This window comes from Antechinus flavipes, chromosome 2 (assembly GCF_016432865.1).
Source record: "Antechinus flavipes isolate AdamAnt ecotype Samford, QLD, Australia chromosome 2, AdamAnt_v2, whole genome shotgun sequence".
NCBI classification, from domain to species: Eukaryota; Metazoa; Chordata; class Mammalia; order Dasyuromorphia; family Dasyuridae; genus Antechinus; species Antechinus flavipes.
The window spans coordinates 18,921,288-18,943,377 of NC_067399.1; the positions used below are offsets into that span (position 1 = coordinate 18,921,288).

General features: G+C 35.3%; 1 protein-coding gene across 1 annotated transcript in view; it reads right to left on the bottom strand.

The window, feature by feature from the left end:
* Positions 1–22,090, bottom strand: part of ADAM28 (ADAM metallopeptidase domain 28) — an 83,852-nt gene that overhangs the window by 26,074 nt on the left and 35,688 nt on the right. Inside the window, exons 7-15 of the mRNA XM_051973506.1 lie at positions 18,128–18,320; positions 14,257–14,319; positions 11,740–11,811; positions 10,723–10,892; positions 8,499–8,583; positions 7,600–7,730; positions 6,447–6,624; positions 3,645–3,734; positions 893–1,088 (exon numbers count right to left, since the gene is read on the bottom strand). Coding sequence (XP_051829466.1) covers positions 893–1,088; positions 3,645–3,734; positions 6,447–6,624; positions 7,600–7,730; positions 8,499–8,583; positions 10,723–10,892; positions 11,740–11,811; positions 14,257–14,319; positions 18,128–18,320 — 1,178 coding nt within the window. The remainder of the gene's footprint in view (positions 1–892; positions 1,089–3,644; positions 3,735–6,446; positions 6,625–7,599; positions 7,731–8,498; positions 8,584–10,722; positions 10,893–11,739; positions 11,812–14,256; positions 14,320–18,127; positions 18,321–22,090) is intronic.

Consider the following 22,090-nt stretch of genomic DNA (forward strand, 5'->3'; position numbering starts at 1 on the left):
TAATATAAACTTCAGCATGTCAATGACTATGAACCAAAAGTCAACGGGTGACTAAGTGGTGCTAGAGCATACAGAGCACTGGGTCTAGAATCAGAAAAATCTGAGTTCAAATCCAAACTCCTCCACTAAATAGCTCTATGACTCTGAACAAGTCACTTAACTGCTCTGTGACTCAGTTTCCTTAACTGTAAAATGGGATAATGATAATAGTGCCTACCTCCTGTAGTTGTCGGAATCAAATTAGATAATATTTGTAGAAGAGCTTAGCACAATTGTTCAGTCTTTATAATCATGTCTGACTGTTCCTGACAGTGCCAAGCACATAATAGTCACTTAATAAATACTTATTCCTTCCATCCTCAATAAATCAATAGATATCTGCAATAATAGTAGCTAGCACTTTAAGATTTGCAATTGCTTTACATATATGTTATCGTAGTTAATCCTTACGCCAATTTTGTGAAGTAGACATAATGATCACTATCTTTGGGTTTTTTTATTTATTCTTGAGAGGTTAATGTATATAATCTACTAGAAAATGTATATGAGAGATTAAAGTATACAACCCAAGAGATAAGTGCTTTTGGAGGTGAGGAATTTGGGTGCTAATGGTGAAGGGAAGGTCATATTACCATCTTTTAGATGAAAAAACTAAAGCACAGACATTTTAGGTGCCTTTCCTAAGGTCAAACAGCTAGTTAGTTAATGTCTGAGCTAGATTTTCAACCTAAATTTTCTTACTCAAGAATATTTTTTCCACTGCCCCACCTACCTGCTTTTGGTGTATTAAACATCGTGTACCAAGCACTAGGTATATAAAGACTAAATAAAAAGAATTCTTGTCTTCAAAGACTTTACAAAGTTATAAACCTAAATGTCTTTCAACTCTCACCTTCTCCCCAAAGACTGACACACTGATCCTGCAAGGTTGGGCATTGTCCCATCCGACAGTAACCTTGCCCATTTTGGCAGGGAAATCCATTGACTCGGAATCGATCTTTGGGACAGGTCCCAGACTTGCCATCACACATTTCTGGCAGGTCACATTCATCTTTTGCCGGCCTGCATAATGTTCCAGCCTTTTTTATCTAGAAGAAAAGTTAAAAAAAAATTAAGAGGAAGTTGTCTCTATTTCTGACCCTGCACCCAGGTAGCAATCAGCATGGTGAAGTGTTGAGGGAGCTGTAGCTGGGGACAGACACCTGGGTCAAAATCCTGCTTCTGTCACTTTTGATTTTTTGTGACTTTGCCACCTCCTCTGCTGCTTTTCATCATTGATAACTGCATGGTGCAGGATAATCTTAAGGGATCTGGAACCTAAAATAGTGTCAAGAGAGATGCTCTAGAACTCATCAGAACAGGCGTGCCAATCCTGTTTGTGACTCGAGCTATAAACACTAATTTCAAAAGGAAAGAAGCGAAGGAGTTCCACCCAATTCCTACCATCAAGAGATATTTAGTCTGAATACCAAAATCATGGAAGGATCACCAGAGAAAGAAAACCATATACCAATATAGCCAAGAAATGAAATAAAAATATACAGCAGTAATAGAATGAATACACACACACACACACACACACACATATGTTGCATTTTAAAAATTCAAAGAGGTTTCAATATAAACAATATAATATAATAAATCTACAGGGCCAAACTAGTATTCCTGTCAGATGGACACTCTTCCTGTAAGCTTTCAATAGTTTAAAGATCAATGATGTGGCACTGTGGGGACTCTCTCCATTGAGGTAAGCACCTCACAATTCAATTGAATAATTTAGCATACGCAAAAAAATAAACACACACACACACACACACACACATACATAATGTTTACAAATAATTTAATCCCATTTGAACCATTCACCAGAACTGTGAGGAAGGTGCCATAAAAATTATTGTCCTCATTTTACAGATGAGGAAACTGAGACTGAGGAAGGGTAAGTGACTTGAACATGATTCCACAGTTGGAATAACTGTGAAACAAGGTTCAGACATATGTATCTCTTAATTAGAAGCCCAACATTCTTAGTATCATACAGTTCTGCTTTGCATATCCAGATCTATCCATTACCTGCCTGTCTATCACCTATCCATCCATCCATCAATTCATCCATCCATCCAACTATCTATCTGACATCCATCTATCTATCCTATCTATATATCTATTTACCATATTATCTAACTATTAATCTATCTTTTTATTATGGCTTTTTATTTACAAGATATATCATGGATAATTTTCCAGCATTGATATTTGTAAAACTTTTGTTCCAACTTTTCCCCTCCTTCCCCCCATCCCTTCCTCCAGATGGAAGGTTGACCAATACCTGTCAATCTATCTTTCAGTCTATATTTATTCAACTATCCACCAATTCCATTTTTCTAGCTATTTACCATATTTTCTATCAATCTGTCTTTTGATCTATCTATCCTATCTAGTCTATCTATCAATCTATCTACTTATCTAACTACTAGCTACCCACCATCTACCCACCAATCTACCTAGTCATCCATCTAGCTATCTACTATCTGCTTATCTATCTCTCTAAATATAAATCTATCTAAAAGTACACATATTAGATAGACCTCTCCCTCTCCCTCCCTCCTTCTGTCTCTCTCTCTCTCTCTCTCTCTTCTCTCTCTCTCTCTCTCTTTCTTACACACACACACACACACACACACACACACACACACACACGGATATATTCTATATCCATAGACCTATATCCCTTCTCTGATCCTCTACTCCCAATGAAGTCAATTGCAAATTCAGTTTATTCTAGTTCATATATAATCTGGTCCTAGCATATTTTCCAGTTCTCTGCCAAAACAACTCTCTTACACTCTAAGAATCTCTCAGCTTTGCTAGCTCCCTCACTGGTTCACCCTGCTGATTTGATTTCATACAATTCCTACAACTAAAATACCTGTGCCATTCACTACTATGAGATCATGACTTCCCTGAGAGCAAAAACTGGTTTCTCTGCACTTTTCTATATTTCCAGCACTCAGCATAGAGATCATACTGACACATAGTAACTATTTTACAAATTTTACAAAATTTATTTTTATTTAATTGCATTCATTCCTTCATTTGATGTAACCCCCTCAATCATAGATACTGTATCTCTAGATATGACAGTCACCAAAGAAAGTCCCTTGGAAGTCCAGCTCTTTGATCCTCTCATCATCATATTTAGATCACTATAATTGACTGTAACTGTTCTGCATACAGAGCAAAATAAACATTTCAACACCCATCACAAATTTCACCACAGACATTTGAGAGGTAAAGACATCAGAGAAAGGGATACCCTGAAAGAGGAAGATCAGGAAAACTTCTGATCATCTCTATCTCACAAACAAAGAACATGCAAGCTGGAACAAATGAGAAACAGATTCTTGATGCTGAATTGTTTATGTTTTTTTGTTTGTTTGTTTTTTGGGGGGTTTTTTGGTGTGCTCTTTTCATACTTTATAACACCTTAATCTGTGGACTTTTGCTTTCAATGAATGATTCAAGGAATCTAGAATTCTGAACACACATTTGCTATTCTTGTTATATTAATTATAATTATCATCATTGCTTACTTTGTTGTCCTCATTATTTTTACGAATATGGGATATTGATCACCATCTTACCTGGCAGTTTTCACAGCATTCTCCAAATGCACACTTAAAATTTGGCTTGATTTTACATGTTACAGCATCACAGCAAACATTGGTACATTCCTGCAAAAGATCATCGAGGGAAAACATTACAATGGCTTCAGCTTTTTTTTAGTCCCCTCAACACATTCTGTTAAGTCATTTATTCTCAGAGAGGGATAGAGATAATTGAGACCAGGAACTATATATCTATTTTATTTATTTATATCTATTATATATCTATTCATATTATATATCCATATAAGCATATAACAAATATAAATTAGATATTTATATAATCAACATGTTACTATAATTGAAATAAATATACATATACATTTATGTTATATATTAATAGAAATATATAACTAGTATAATAAAATTTGTTCAATATTGATATAATTATATAATCAATATATTAATATTATATATACCATTATTATTTGATTTATATTTATTTTTATCTATTTGTTTTTATTGGTATTCTTCTCCTATCCATCTCATTAATTATGGCTCTTGTCATATAATAAGATATTATTGAAATATTTGATTCAATATGTACAGGTTATTCTCAGATGAAGAAAATCCCTCCATCACTGCATGTTGACACTTTTTTTACAGATAATGCTCCAAGAGAATTGCTTAGAGGTTAAAGAACTTGTCCACAGTCACACAAGCAGTATGTACCAGCCTTGGTTAGATTTGAATCCAGGTTCTCCTGGCTTAGAGGTCAGCCTGCTCTCCTCTGTTCCATACTACCTCAATATATTACTATTTAATTGAATTAAAATCAACTGAATTACCTAAACAGACTCCTTCAATTACTTCTATTACCAGGACTTAAATTGTTATTCATATAAACTCTCCCTTCCTACCCCACTCTCTTCTCCAAAATTAAGCAGAATATTTGGCTTATTCATCGAGGAAATATTTATTACTAATTACTTTTATTACCAATTAAATCAGTAAAAATCAATGAAATCAATAATTTTCTGGGGCCTCAGTTTATCCATTTGCAAAATGAAGAGGTTGAATTGAATGATTTCTATGGTCCCTTCAATCTATGTCTGTTCCTAGTTATTTAGTTAATTCCATGTTCCTACACAATCTTATTGAATTCCTTTCAATCAATATTGACTTAAACATGCACAATATGTATTTATAAAATGGGATGATTAAAGCACAGAAAAGAACTTTTGTGAGGAATCAAAGAAAATAAACAATATGAAGCTGTTTGCAAATCTTCAACTGATATATTAACTTCAGCCATGATTACTTTGCAAATGGGTTCGTTCCTTAAGATTCTCTGGATTATAAACTGAAGAGAAGGTCCTGACTTACACTGGTAGGATTTTCTTGATCTTGAAATTCCCTACCTGAAAGAAATCACATGATCAATCTATTTTTGTCTCTATATCTCCCTCACTTTTGTGAAGAAAAAGTCCCACCAACATGGGGAAGATTTGGTGATATGCCCGCTTTGACTGGGGGAGATAGTTGCAGAACCACTGTGTGGTTTGACTGATAAGGAATCATGAAAGCTTTGTGTTCAGATCATGGCTCTGAAATTAGCTGACTGACTGAATAAGTAACTAAATCATCCAGTGCTTCCACATGATTCTTTAAATATGCCTTTCTTGGGACAGCTAGCTGGCACGGTGGACAGAGCATTGGTCTTGAAGTCAGGAGGACCTGAGTTCAAATCCAGTCTCAGACACAACACTTTTGGCTGTGTAATCCTGGGTAGTCCCTTAACCCCAATTGCCTCAGCAAATATAGATAGATAGATAGATAGATAGATAGATAGATAGATAGATAGATAGATAGATTTCCTCCTGGATGATGTGAAGTTGTAGAGAAGGGAATTTGTATATTGTGACTTCCAAATGTAAACAGAACCAAAGGTTTAGTCTGTCTTCAATAATAATCATACTAAATTAACGTTTAAATAGGGAATTAAGATTTGCAAAGCACTTTACATTTATTATAACATTGATAACCACAACAATCCTAGGAAGTAGATGTGCTTATTTTCATGTCCATTTGTACAGATGGGAAAACTGAGGCTGTGAGATCCAGAACTCTCTCTACTGAACCACTTGGCATCTGTTATGTGCTACATTATATTCTGTAGCTTACATGTCAGTGACAATGATGAATGCTTGATGGGAGGGAGATAATATGGATTTAAATTATTCTTCTCTCCTGAAGTCTACATTATTATAGATGATAATAATGATATTTTAGCTAATAAGAATAATATTGACATTGACATTAGTGCTATTATGAGCTTCAAGAATTGAGCATGGTCAAGGACTCTTGGGGGGACTATAGGGCAGAATGGAACCCTGCAAGGAGGAGAGGGTGCTGCAAGATATTTTCTCCTTCATAATTTCATAAAGCACAAGCTTCATAAGGACGATTCCATTGGGAAGACAAAATATGAGAATCCTAAGCAAACCAGATAATGAGGTCAACATTTTCAGAAGTCTTCCCACAGTATGAACAGAAAGCAATCATAGCTAAAACAATATATAGAACCTTCAGGTTTGCAAAGTACTTTGAAGATATTAACACAGAAGTCTTCAGAAGGAGACATTATCATTATTTCCACCTTACAGAAGAGGCCAAGGGAGTTCAAGGATTTCTCCAGATTCACACAGCAAAGTAAGCATCTGAAGCCACATTTGAACTCACATCTTCTGACTCAAAGTCCAGTGTTCTACTTAGTGCCCTGCAAAACTAATTCTAAGCAGAAACGCTGTCCGGGAAAAAAAAGAAGGAGTTTTTGAGTACCTCTGGGGATCCACAATCACATTCTTCTCCAGATTCTATGAGCAGGTTCCCACAGATTGGGGTGGATATTATGTCAGTAGGTAAAGGGACGTTCTTCAGGCAGCTTGGGGATGCTGTTCTTAGAAATTTCTCGAAGCTGTTGCGACTACAGGAACTGAAGTCTTTGGGTATGTAAAGGCTGGTTGGATTAAAAATAAGAGTAGGATTATATATCCATGTGTGTGACCCTCACTACATTACAAACAAGGAAAGTGTGATCCAGAGAAGCAAAGTGGCTTAATGAGCCTATAAGAATCTAACACAAGATTGTAGACAGCTTCAAAATTCAAAGGGATATTAGAGACCATTGAGTCCAACCCCCCTCATTCTATAGTTGGTTAGGAAACCAACATTGGCCAAAGAGGGAAATGATTTTCCTAGATTAATACATTTAGTAAGCAACTGAGCTACAATTGGAACTCGGGTATTCCTTCTTCAAAGCCCAGTATTATTTAATATTCCCCTCCAAAAATATCAGAAATACTCTCCATTGCCCCCACTTCTTGTGACAGAAAGTGTGCCACAGAATATGGTTTGAAAATCAAAAACTCTGATCAGATTGTTTTAGAATTCTTACAAGGAGCTAAGTCAGTGGAACTGAGGAGACAATGGTTAAATCTAATTTAGCATTGATTTAATCCTACAACAAATAATAGTTTCCTAGTGATGTAATGATTGGAGTATACTCAGTGTGCAGCATATAAGCAAGAAGCTCTCAGGGCCAAAGGGCACTCTGGGAGATTGAGAAGCCAAGATTCATTTGGGCAGAACGAAGGATTCAAAGAGAGCTGGAGGCTGAAGCTGGCAGAGGCAAAGGACTAACAACAAGAGCTCTCAGAAGCAAGGAAAGCTAACCAGGCTATTTTGGAAGAGACAATAAAGTACTGGACTTCAACGGCTGGGTGTATTTGAGGTGATTATTACTCAGAACCTAAATGAAGGCTGCCCCCAGAAGTTCCCCAAGAAATCTGCTCCCAGAGAACAATTATATTTTTGAGAGAGAAGAACATTACGAGATTATGAAAAATGGGACCAGTCGTTGGTATCTGCCATGTCCACCCCCTAATGTGTGAGAAATATAAAATGGGATGTGCTAAAAGGAAGCCTCTCTCACCTGAGTGCCCGATCCATCACACATATTGAAGAAGGGCACTTGCACACATAGGTGTCGTGGAACATTCCGAAATTATGGCCCATTTCATGAGCCATTGTTCCTGCAACCCTGAGGAGGTCATAACTGTGGTCCTAGGGACAAAAATTGAATAAAATAAACATCAGGAAGACAGGTTAATTTTCTGTATCCCCCAGCTAGGCTATCTTAGGGACTAGGAACAAGAATCAAATGACTGAGTTCTTAATGTATTTCTGGAATCTTGGGCAAGGACCTAAGGGAACAACCTGTAAACTCCCAGAGCAGTATCATACTTCTAGTGCTTAGTACATTGCTATCTTATGGTAAACCTTTAATAACTTGCAAAATACAAAGTACTACAAAGTGTTTGTTATTATTACTGTACTATATTATGGATTCCTTAGGATTGGTTCATGAATAATTCATTAGGAAGTAGTATGACTCCTGCAAAGAGATTAGAAGACCTGAGATTGTATACCTGTCCATTATTAAGCAAAATGGGGTAAATCTCGTAAGGGATTAAGAATACTCTTTTAGAAAGTGAAGAATTTGGACAAAATGGTCTCTAAGATCACATTGATGAGGCTGTGACCTTGTTGAAGCTAAGGCATGGAATATGATATAATTCTTTCCTCCCCTGTTACTCAGAAAGCCTGACAGGACTGGAAAGGATCTTCCCAGTGAAGAAAGCAAAAAAAAAAAAAAAAAATCAGGAAATGTATTAACACAACTCAAATACTCTGGTCTCTGTGGAGCTTCTTTAGTCCTTATGAACTGGAGAAACAAATGTACACAACTTCATAGTCTCTACATGCACTTTCTTTGTCTTAAGGAAGATTACATAATAAATGGAAGAAAACCCCAGCTTATTTCCAGCCTACCTGTATAATGCCAACAGAGTGGTATGGAGAGCACATTGTTGACATGAATGCCAAGCCCACAATGGGTCCACTGAGGTCTATCCCACTGAAATAAAAAAAAATTATGTGACCTTGAGCAAGTCACTTTACCCCAAGTCACTCAGAAAAAAAAAAGTGAAAATGTCACATTTTCAGTAAGTAAATCTTTAGCCTCATGAAACAATGAAGAAGTGGTCAGCACAGAGGCCAGCAAAAAGAAGCTTCCTTGCTGCTTCCTTCTGTGATTTCCTCTTGAGAAAATTCACTTTCCTAGAAAATGTTCCCTATTTTTACACCTCAGTGATCCCAGTGTTCTTTTTAACAATTCAGTTCAATTCAATTCAATAAATCTTACTACATTCTACATAATATACAGCTACTTAAGAAAGACTGCCCTTAGGGAACTAGCATTCTATGGATAATTGGAAATTCTCCCTCCAAACTTTTCCAGAATCTCATTTTCTTCTATCTTTTTAACATTTAATAATATTCTTCATAATATTAATAAATAATAAACATATAATATTATAATATATAATATTACAATATAATATAATAAAAATAAACTTCATAGCCATTTCTGGGAGCATCTCCCTCACTCCAAGGAATCTTTAATTTAAAAACAAATAAAAATTAAAACCAATCAGGACATCAGATTTTACCCAATGACATGTGTGCAACATTCCACGCTTATTAATCTCCATCTCTCCAATAAAAGAAGAGAAACATGATAATCATTTTATTCTTCCTCTCTTCCTCCTCCTCTTCCACCTCCTCATCCATCCTTCCTCTCCTTCTTCTCCTCCTCCTCCTCTTCTTCTTTCTTCTCCACCTCCTGCTCCTTTTCTTCCTATTTTTTCTTTTCCTTCTCCTCCTCCTTCTCCTCCTCCTCTCCCTCTTTAACCATTATATAGCATTTTAAAGCATATAATGGTTTTAATTATATACATATACATGTACATGTTTCTGTGTGTATGTATGAATTATCTAATTTGAACCTCCCAGCTACCTTGTGATGTAAGTATTTTTATTATCCTCACTCTGTGAAGTTAAATGACTATCAGTTTCAGCACTCTAGTCACTGTGCCATCTAGCTGCCTCAATAACAATAGTATTTCTATAGCTAAAAGCACCCACAATTGGAGGCCTTTTATGTAATTATATTTCTGAATCCTATGTAATAGTGGAAATATATCTAGCTCTTTAATATTTATTAAGAGCTTAGAACATATTTCACTGGCTTCTAAGAGAAACTTGGGAAGTCAGTGCTATGGAGGTATTATTATGCCCATCTTCCAAATAAGTGCTAAATTTTAGTATTGGAGGTAGAATTTTAGCCCAAGCTTCCTTTAACTCAGGGCATTTCACACCATTCCAGACTCCCTCTTACTCTCCACTCATGTGTTTGATAAATGCATCCATAAATCCAAGACTCAGCGAACATTCAGAAGAAGCCATAGATTCACAGTACAGGAAAGAAACATTTTATAACTACCCTTTTGCATTTATGTGGGAGGGGAAAAAACATAAAAGTTAACGTACTATTTTTTTTAAGACCCTGAACCATTCCTTCCTCAATCCATCCTCTAAATTTATAGTAAGTTAGGGACCTAGAGAGTAGGTTTCAATGAGCTAACTGCTTTCTTTCCTTGCAAAAATTCAGAAAGCCATGTGCCAGATGACTGAATTTGAAGACTTGGGTTCTCACCAACTAATTTGTTTTCTCCCAGCCAAGAACATTCCCTTTATTTTTTTCTTTTATTTCATATTCTGAACTCAACAAATATGACACAAATTAGCTATTTTCCTATACCATCAGGAATAGAGAGGACTACATACAATCACTATTACAAATAGCTTTCTTTTCTTTTTACATGTATAAATAATTCAACATGTAATACACACATACAAAGAGAGAGTGATACTGCTTTGTAAACTTTAGAATTATATAAAATTGCCAATACTTATTACATAATTATTATGAAAAAGTGAAAATTGTTAAATTATCCAGATATTCCCCAAATATCCAGATAACAAAGAGTTAATTGACTGAGTAGTTGTTGCGACCCTTTCAAACTTACCTGTTGAAGACATTAAATACTGTCTATAAACATTTAAACACAACCTCTTTGGGCAAGATTTTTGCAAGTTTCTTTTCTAGATGCCTTGGGCAGCCATGTTTATGCAGTGGACAATCGAAACTTACGTGATTAATTGGGCAACATCATGGCGCTTCATTTTAGGGAGAATCCCCCCTCGCCAATTTGAGAAATTCTCCAAAGTCACATTTGCATTAGGGCTTATTTTTATCTTATTTCCATGTGTCCATATTTCCATCCCCACCAAAGCCACTTGGATATTGAGCTTTTTATACAGCTGTCAAAAGAAAACACACTTTAGAACGAAGGAATTTAAACTTCTGATAACAGAGTAGTTATTCAGATTTGCAAAATTTTGCAGAGATTATTATAAAATTGTATATCTTTCCATACATCCTTGTAAGATACATACTCTAAGCAATTATTTTGTTTACTCTTTGGTCAGATTCTAGGATTCGGGTCATAGATCTAGAGTTAGCCAAGACTTTCGATGTCATCTAATCCAATTATTTCATTTGAGGAAATTGAAGCCTAATAAATTCAAGTAATTTATACCAGATTATGCTGATAATGAGAATTCAAGTCAGATTATGAACCCAAGTCATGAAAATTTCGAGTTATACTTGAAATGAACCTTAGGAATATCAGAACCTTAGGATACACAGGTAATAGCAAATATCAGAGGCAGGATTTCAACAAAGTTCCTCCATCTCCTGAGTTAGTGCTGTTTCTATTGTGCCTCTTTGACTCTGAATTCACTGTAATACTACCATGGCTGCTTAAGACTTAAGAAAAGAGATTCAGAACTTTAAAAAAATCCTATTCTACATTCCTCCTTTAGAAACTGAGGCCTGGGAAAGTAGCAAATATCCAAGATAAAAAAGGCCAAGCTTGGATTCAAACCAGGATTCAAACAATAACATTAACTGGAAGTGTCCTTTAGAGGCAATAGGTATAAGATAAACCAGAAATTCCCTCTCTATCAGTGTTCATATGATGATGAATATGTTCATTCTGTTTTCCTTAGGTGAACGGCAATAATGGGTATCCCTAACCTTTCTGAGAATCCCTGAAAATGCCCTGAGAAACCGCTTTCATTTTGACTTAAATAATACAAATCATACCATATTTACAAAGTTGACCATGTCAAAAACCCTCTGCCTTATTTCTTCTGGATTTCGGTTGTACTTTCGGAACTGAAAAAAAAATGAACAAGAGTGTCAGTTTCAATAGAAATAAAATGATAACATTATGAGGGAAAGGGGATTCTTCCTCAAATTTTCCTAGAACATTTTATCTGAATCTTTCCTTTGGACTCAATACACCATACTTTGTGCTACATATACTTCTATCTATCCATCCATCCATCTATCATCTATCTATCTAGCCATCTATCGGCAACAAGATGATGTAATGAATAGAGATACATCGCCATGAGTTCAAATCTGTCCTGAGACACTAGCTGTGTGACGCTGGGCAAATCATTTAATCGTGTTTGCCTCAATTTCCTTATCTATAAAATGAGCCAGAGAATTAAATGGCAGATCGCTCCAATGTCTTACCAAGGAAGTGCCAGTCCCAAAGAATAAGAAATGATTTAAATGAACATATCTATCTATCCATCCACTTATCCCTCATCTAGTCTTATAATATTATAAATAGTTTGAAGTGAGAGACTGTATAATTTTTTCTCTTTATATCTCAAACTTCTACCATGACATCTGTAACTTAATCAGGTTGCTAAATCTGTTACATGATACCACTTTCCACTCATTCAGATGGAAACCAGCCTAAGGCTTAATGGAGTATCATAGTTCTTCTGAATCACATTCAGGTCCAAGGGTTACCCCAGGGTCACCCAGGTAGGAGATGTCAAAGAGAAGACAAAAACTTAGGTAATTCGACTATCATCATATATTATTCTACCATCTTTAAGATTTCTTTTAATACTCTGCATATATTAGGCATTTTATAAATCTTTGTTGAATTTATTGAATTCACCTTATGATAGTGTTCAAATTTCTTTCACAATCTTTAAACTTGTCTCATGAAATTTAATTAAAATTCCCCAGTATGGGGCAGTATGCAAAGTATTGCCTCTGAAATGCTACATTTCCACATTGCTTTTACTATAATACTCCTGGACAAAGCACTTTAGTCTTCTGGGCTTCAAGTTTCCCAAGGATGAGATAAAAGATCTGGAGGAGTCGAGAGGCAGAGAATGAGGATAAAGGAATAGGGGAGAGAAACACAGAGATAGACAGATAGACAGATGACAAATGACTTGGGAATTTTTGTGGGGACAGCATCTTGCAGACAAACAGAAAAAGAGATGAGAGAGAAACACAGAGATAGAGAGAAAGAGACAAACAGAGAGACAAATAGGTAGAGTTGGAGACAGAGAGACAGAGACAGAGAGAGCCACAGAGATAGAGACAGAGACAATTGTGTTTGGAATTGGTAGGACTGGCTCCAAACCTTAGTTTTGTGGCATGCTATCTAAGTGATTTTGGACTAGTTCCTTCACTTTTCAAGTCTTAGGTTTTTCATCTATGGAAAGAAAGGTTTAACTAGATGAATACTGAGGTCCCTTCAAGTTATAAATCTATGTTTTAGGTAGATGGGTCTTACTCTGAAACAACATGAAAGAGAAAAGGGCAAACACTGAAAATAAGAGGCACATATTAATGTTTCCTTGCATGTTTAATTCCTTAATGTGGTTAGGTAATTTCTTCCAATCATTAACTAATTGATTGGAGAGGTAACGTGGTTTAGTGAGTAGAGGACTGATTTAGCACATAGGAAGACCTGAGATGAAGATACTCTCTAAAGATCCTGGTTGTGTACTCTTTAGCAACCCATTTATCATCTCAGTTCTCATGGAATTATGGAAGATTGTATATTAAAGAAAAATAACTCATCCACATATTAAAGAAAAATAACTACATATACACACTATTGAAATCATAGAGCTCCACATCTCACCACTGTATATAGCTATATGTATGTGTTTGCATATATACATGCATATGCACACACATACATTGCATTAACATAGGTATATACACATATACATTGTGTATTTATGTACACATTATATACATATATATGTTATATATGCATATATTACATTCTATATATAGTAGAATATATGTACATACATATGTTATATGTGTATTAAGTTTACATTTATGATAATATATTATGTTAATCATAAATGTATATAAATCATACATTGTACAGACAATTCAAATATGTAATTGAAAATCTGAATCTACAGCATTGAGGCCCATTGCCAACTGAAAAATCAAACAAGAAAATGAGAGTGCATATCTATCAATATAATGGCAACAAAAAATATAAGATTAATGGAAAAAGAAAATGAGAGTTTGAAAAAAATCAGCCACCTGTTTTTCCTAGTTCCATAGATGATGTAAGGAAAGTACACTGACTCCAGGTTATCAGCTCAGTGTTCAAGTTGACCTTTATCTCCTTAGAACAATTGGTGCCTAGGTGACACAGAACCCTTTCTCCCTTTTAACAAGGCAAACAACACTTTTCCCTTTGTTCTCTTAGGAGCTGTGTAAATTATTTTCTTTATAAGGGAATTAACCAGAACATTGCTTTATCTGAATACTCACCACTTTATTATCCAGAACCAAATAGTACTCGATATATTTCTTTTGATTCATGTCTTCTAGTTTCTAACAAGAGATATAAAGAGGAAATTATTAATATACTATATTTCATCCCAATGCTCTGATAGGAACACCTGCACCTGTTTATAATTTGACAACATGACTCAACAAACATCTCTTTTTCTAAAATAACAAGTATCGACAAGTTTCCAGGTCATATGAGCAACAAGATGGACAACTACGCATTTTCTCGCATCTCCTGACCCTCAAACTTCCCTAAAATATAAATTATGTTTTAAAGATAAAGCAACTTCAGTTGTCTCCATGGTCTAGGACACCAAGAATCTAAAAATAATGTTAAAAAATATGAAATGAAGGCTTCTGAGAAGATATATCAAAAGTTAAATCAGTAACAACAGAAGGAACGTGGCCTCCAAATGTAATAAGTGAGCTCATTTCATCAATGAAAAAAAAAAAAGAATGTTCAAGAGCAAAAAAGTGTTTGAAACATTTTTAGAAAGAAAACCAGAGGCGAAGAGACTGTTTCTTTAACAACCTAAACAATAGAAATTCAGGGAGTGAACAAATGCAGCAAAGATTTTAGCAGTATTATCAGAACAATGGAGAAACCAATAGCAAAGCAAAACTCTAGTGGAGGAAATATCAAGAGACAGGGTGGGAAGCATTGTGGACAGAACCTGGCAATACTTTTTATTACAGGTGAGTCAATGATTTTTTGAAATCACATTATAATATGGGGGGATACATGAAAAAAGAGGAGGGGGATAGAGAGAAGGATGCAAATCATCAAGGTCAAATCAAGACTTAGTGATGAAGGTAAGGGACCCCTATGGTATTAGAAATTAGAAAAATCTATAGGGGAATAGATGAGGAAGAGGTGGGGGGGGAGGGTTGAAAAGAAAATTAAAGGAAGGAAGTTTTGCTTTGGTAGTGGGAGGAACTTCCACTGATAAATGTACCTATGGGTAAAGAAAGATGGTCTGAGAAAGAAATGGAAACCTTATTCGGGCAGTGACTTGTGGGATTTGGTATCTAAAAATTCTACTCATGCTACATTAGGAGATACATACTTGGATTCCTTGAATACAGCCGGAACCTCGGGGAATGGGAGAGCACCAACACAGGGAGGACATTGGGAGGAAAATAGGAAAAGAAAAATAACCACAGGAGGGTATAGGTCAATGGGAGGCCAAATAATGAAAAATGTGATCAGAGAATGTGGGCCACCCTGGGTCATTATCCTTCCTAGCACCTATGGCAATTGGAATTGTTTTAGGAATAAGACAAAAAAGGAAAGAAGTATTCATGGAGCAAATGTTACTTGGCAGTGACAGAAACCACCTGCATGGGAGAGCCTAGAATGGACACTTTAGAATCTTTGATTACATAAGGAATATAGAAAAAAGAGATCAGATAATTATAGGATGAAGAGAGAATGAGTAATGAAGAAAGTAAAATCAGTTTGGGAAAGGAGTATAAAATAGGAAATTTTAAAGACTAATAAACAAGACTAGTTGAAGGGAAGAAAAGGAAGGCAAATATTGACTGAGAAAAGGTGGAGGAGGGGAGAAAATTATATAACTTGATAAAAGAAAGAGGAAAAAAGGAACTAATAATGAAAATCCCAAAGGGAAAGTAGTAACAAATGAGAGAGAGAGAGAGACAAAGAGAGAGAGAGAGAGAGAGACAAAGAGAGAGAGAGAGAGAGAGAGAGAGAGAGAGAGAAAGAGAGAGAGAGAGAGAGAGAGAGAGATCAAAGCTGGGAGAGAGAGCCAATGGAAAAAGTGCTTTATGAAAAAAAATAAGGTAAAATAATTGAAGGAAGTATAATATTTACATGAGATGAGAGAAAATCATAACTTGAAAAAAAATTAGAGACAGATGGAAGAAAATGTAAATCTAACATAGTTTGTTTGCATGTAAATGGTTTAAACAATTCAACAAAATGAGAAAAAAAGAGATTTGGATAAGAAAGCGAACCCCACAATTTCTTGCTTCCAAGAAATTTATTTCAAAAATAAAAATATACATAAAATAAAACTGAGAGGATAGAAAAACATTATTATGCATTAAATGCACAAAATAATACAGGAGTTGCAATGACACTATTTGACAATGCAAAATCAAATATTCAAAAATGAAAAAAAAATGAATAAACAAGAAAAAGAACTATAGATAACAAAACATTTTAGTAATAAACTTATATTTCCCAGATGCCTACATCCAAATTTACAAAGAAAACCTTTTTTTTTTGAGCTACAAGAACACATAGAGAGTAACATAAGAGTGATAGCAAACCTCTACTTCTCAGATTTGGATGTCTAATATGAAGATAAACAAAAAGGAAAATTTGCAACTGAATTTAATAAGCCTATGCTATGTGCCAAGGGCTGAGAATATAACAACCAAATAAAAATAAGTTCTGATTTCAACAAAACTGCATTCTACAGGAAGAATCAAATGCATATCTGTGGATAGCTGAATATAAAATAAACATGGAGCATTTAATCATACACTCACAATGTAGACATTTGTTTATTTATTTTCCCATCTCTTTTGAGATTTTGCACAATATATTGCGTATAGTTAGGGCTCAATCCAAGATTAATCTTAGGTAAACTTTGAAATACTTGGAGAATATCCTCTGTTTTTTTTTTTCTTCTGAATATGTCCCTTGTCTCACCTAATTGACTGCTTAAGACTCATCCTCTCTAGACCCATCTTCTCCAGGTTCATTCTACCCAGACTCTCTCTAAACCTCTCTCTAATTCCTCCTTTTCCAAGACTCCTCCTGTGTTGCTTTTCACCAAGGAATCATTCTCAGTCAATTGTGAAATTTAGCAGTCCTTAATGAACTAACTCTTGCCAAAGTAGTAAATTAAATACATTACCCTTCCCACGGACATCTTCAGTTAAATGTGAGACAATTCCCTAATCAAGAAGTAACAAGGATGGAAGTAACGAGGGTGGAATTTAAATTATAAGTGACAAACAATTAGAGTGTTAAGAAATAATATTAGGGGGTTATCCCCATCACTTGGGCTAAGGTGAATCATTCCAGATGAAAACATATTTCTTGGACCTGCACAAATGAAATGTTAATATAAAAAAAGTGAGAATATATACATATATACATACATAATTTATATATTATGTATTACATATCAATATATTCACAGTATACACAATTTATATGTACTACACACAAACCATATAGCACCATTTAAGTCACAGATGGAAGTATAGTCTATAGACTATTTTTCATGGAATTTTTTATATTATGTGTTCATCCCCATATCTAGATTAACTAACTATGGAGGGCCTCATCATTCTACTTATTTGCCCTCCATTTTCCTGACCTTTAAGGAGGAAATAAAATTAAAAAAAAAAACTTATCATAGAATTAAAGCTAAAAACAAATATCAAAAGTCCTTTAGTCCAACTCAGTCATTTTTCAGATAAGAAAATTGAGATCCAGAAAGATTAACTTATCTAGGATCATATAGTTAGTAAATAATGACTTGGGATTTAGAGTAAGGACCTCCAACAACCAACTGATCATTATGTACAATCTGTACAATTTTCTCAATATTATTAATCTCAATAATGTTCAGATAGTTATTATTATTGACTCTTACATCTGTTTATCTCAATGGTAATAGTCTGATCAAATAGGCTGTTGGATTGGCTGCCATTGTGATTATCAGTTGCGGACCCAGGATAACCAGGAAAGTTTGGGTGAGTTAGGATGACTCTGTTGCTCTTAAGGATTGTTTTGAGTGATTCCTTTTTGAACTGAGCATAATATGTCGGGGGGAGGGAGGGGAAAGGGAGGGAGAAACACAATACTTACCACAGCATTATTTCCTGATCTTATAGTTTTCTCCAAGACCAGATCTTCTTCTATCGTATCCACTCCACAGGATGTCTCAGGAAGGTTCTGTTCCTGTCTTTCATATGTGTACAGAGCATGCTCTTGCTCTTCCTGTTCTGCCAGCCCCAATGGTTCAATTAGGTACCTTTGTTCCTGATGTTCAAAGAATCCCCTGAAAGACATCAGAGCCAAGCTTTCCTCAAACAGTGATTGATGGTTGGGTTTTAAGGAGAGATTCTAGGCCAATGGATTCTAGAGCAAGAAGGGACCTCAAGCACATATACCTCATATACAGAAAGGAATTCTTCTATAGCATAGCCAACAAGTGGATGCCAGCCCTTTCTTGAGAACTCTGATGAAGTACAACTCTGGACTTTCCAAGGAAGTCAAGGCATCTTTATTTTCCTTATATCAAGTCTAAACTTCTCTCTTCAACTTCCCCCATGGATCTTGGCTCTGTCCTCAGGGTCCAAATATCCTAAAATAAACCTTTCTCTTTAATAGAGCCCTTCAAATACTTGAAAACAGATGTGAAGTCATGTTCACCAGTGCCACTACATTTCTTCTTTGGGATAAACATTCCCGGTTCCTTTAAACAAATCTCATATACCATGGACGTTAGATATCCTGGATTGATACCAATTTGTCAATAGCCTTCTAATGGCTCTGGAAACCAAATGGACTTGAAGAAAGCACTTGAACAAACTCTGTGACTTCAGCCAGGTACATAGATGCACTCTCTGGCCCTATGGGCTCATCTGTGTGGTGACCAAATCTTTATTGTAAGATGATGGGCCACTGAGACAAATCTATAGGCAATGTCAGATTCATCATAACTCACCAGAAATAAATTTTCTTTATCTAGTTTTGATAAGTTTTAGAAAAATTTCTGTCACATCATGTATGTATTCTCTCTCTGCTTACCACCCAGGGAAAAGAGCTATAGATTCCTCTGTTGGATCACTGGATGCTTCAGCATCCCTGAGAAGGAGAGGATTCAACCATCACTGCTTCACTCTGCTCTCTAAGATCCTTCTTGAATCACTAAAACATTCTCCTGACATTCTCTGGAAAGCCACATTCCTAATCTTTGAAGGCAATGTTCCTGCTTCTAGCTACAACAGATTTTTTTTTAATCTGAGATCCCTGAACAGAGTGTGTATGTATGTATGCATATATGTGTGTGTGCACATAATCTGTTTTAATATAATTGATTTCCTCTGTGATTCTATGTATTCTATTCATTGCAGTCAATATTTATTATTTACTGGATCCTTGGTGGTACACCAGGCAACTAGTGGATAAAGTGTTGAGTCCAGAGTCAGAAAGCCTCAGAACTTACTAGCTATATAAACCTGACCTTATTTCTTTCAGTTTACTTTATCTGTAGAGTGAGTGGGAGAAGATAATGACAAACCATTCCAATATCTTTACCAAGGAGACCCTAAATGGGGTCACAAAGAATAAGAAATGACTTAACAGCAAGAGTAGCACACTGGATAAATATGGGACTTGAAGTCAGGATAATCAGTTCAAATCTGTGATGATGGGTAAGTCATGTAACAACTGCTAAGTTCAGTTTCTTCATCTGTAAAATGGAGATAATAATAACATCTATCTGTCAGTCTATTCTGTGTAACAACTGTGATAATATTTCTAAGGTATTTAGCCTGATACATATTAAATGCTATGTAAATGTTAGCTATTATTATAATTCTGAGACTGGATCTGTAGGCTTCACCAGGATTTCCAAGAAGTCTGTTACACAAAACAAATTAAGAAGCTATGACATCGATTATCTAATACCCACCCTAGTATTTAAGAGAATGTAAAATTGCTTCTTAATTCCAGGTTCACAGTGATTCTTCTTCCTTTTCTCCTTCAAGTTATGTTCTTCTATTCTATAAACTCCTGATATAGGTCACAACTCTCCCTCTTCTCCTTTTTTTTTTTTTTTTGCTTTCACATTAAAAGTCTTTTTTGCTCTCTTTTCCTAAGAAAATACAATCACCCATGAGGGTGTGAATAGACATTTCTCAGGCCTCTTTGCTTTTTTTCCAAGGAAAGGATCAACCTATACCTTTAGATAATAATGATTTGTTCTATATGGTTTACTATTAATTTCTCCCCATACTTCACACATGAAAGATCATCAATCTTCATCTTTTTTTCTAGCTGTTCTTATAGGCAACCTGGTTGTCTTTCCTATTCATCTAATTACTTTCCATATCATTTTGTAAATCCTTGATAAAAAGCTCAACCAATGACCTCCTCTAATCCAGTTAATCTTTGAAGGTTATCAACAAAATACTTTTTTTCTTTACTTGCACTGTGTGATTGGCTGCCCTTACTTCTCCAACTGTATTTTAAATGACTTATCATATTCAAATCATCAAGGAAAATATGCTGTTGCCAGCCTTCTTTGGCCATACATTTCTACACTGCTTTTTGGGTCATGCATGATAGTAATCTTCCTAAAATGGTGTATTCATATCTTATTCAGAGTTTATATTCCATTGCAAGGAGAACATTCATTCACCACACTAATGTCTACAATTAGGTGGGTAAAGGTATTCCTTCTGCTGACCCAAATCAAGTGTTCAAACATGAATTTCTGAAGACATGATAACAAACAGATTGATCAATGAGCAGGAAAGTAAAGTTTTGCCTAAGGGAGCATACATGCACCAGTGACAATGCATAAAGAACTCACTAACCAATAAGGCAAAGACAGATAAAGCAGGATGTAAACTAAAAGTATAACATGACTCTATAAAAGTATAATTTTGAGCACTAAAAATAAAACTAACTGAATCTAGTGAAGAAAACTAAGAAAAACAACAAGGGGAAAATATATGTACACACACACACACACACACACACATTCTCTCAACTGTATTGGGGAGGGGGGAGAAGATGATTAAAGAATGGACTAGATGACTTCTTGGAATGGATGCAGAGAAGGCAAAGATATTCTTTTAAATCTCTGTTTTCACTGCCAAAACACAGAGATTTGGGGAACTAGAAAAGTAGAAGAAAAATGCTCACAATTTTATTTATGAGAAAAAAAAAGGAGATATCAAAGGATCTCTTCCCTTCAGCAGATGGGTCCAAGAGGATCTGAAAAATATAACTCCTGAGCTACTATCAGGAATCTTTGAAAAGTGGAATGGAACAATAAAAATACTGCAGGATTAGAGAAGGGCCAATGTCTAGATAAATTCTCAAACTATAAAACTGATGTTGTGCCAATTATGAACCAGATTTTTGTTCCTGGAAAATTCTGTTGTCGTTTTTTTTTTGTTTTGTTTTGTTTTTTTGTTTTGTTTTTTTTTTAGTTTAACACTCAATGTCCTTTAGAGAGAAAACAGAAGTTTAAAAAGTGAGTATACTCTTACTATCTCTCCATCCAATCTAAAAATCTACTTGGTTCTTTATAAATATAAAGGTTAGTGAGTATTTAGAAAAGAAAATGGCTTCTCTCAAAAGCAGTTCATGCCAGAGTAATTGGTCGTCCCTATTTAACAAGATTGCCTGATTGGTATTTCTAAAACTAGGGGCAGCTAGATGGAACAGTGGATAGAGCGTGGGCCCTGAAGTCAAAAGGACTTGTGTTCAAATCCAGTGTTGGACACTTAACAGTTACTAGCTGTATGATCCTGGGCAAATCACTTAACCCAATTTGCCTGGCAAAAAATAAAATAAAATCACCAAAATAAGAGGAATTCTATAGATCTACTTGACCCAGATGTTAAAAAAGCATTTGAAAGTCTCATGTGTTATTGTTTTTTGATGGAGAACTAGATGTGGGCTAAACAATAGTCCATTAGGTAGATCTGGAACTAATTGAATGAATAGCTCCAAAGAGAAGTCATTCATGATTCAATTTGAAAAGAAGTCTCTTTAGACTGCCACATAGATCTGTGTTTCGCATCATGGTAT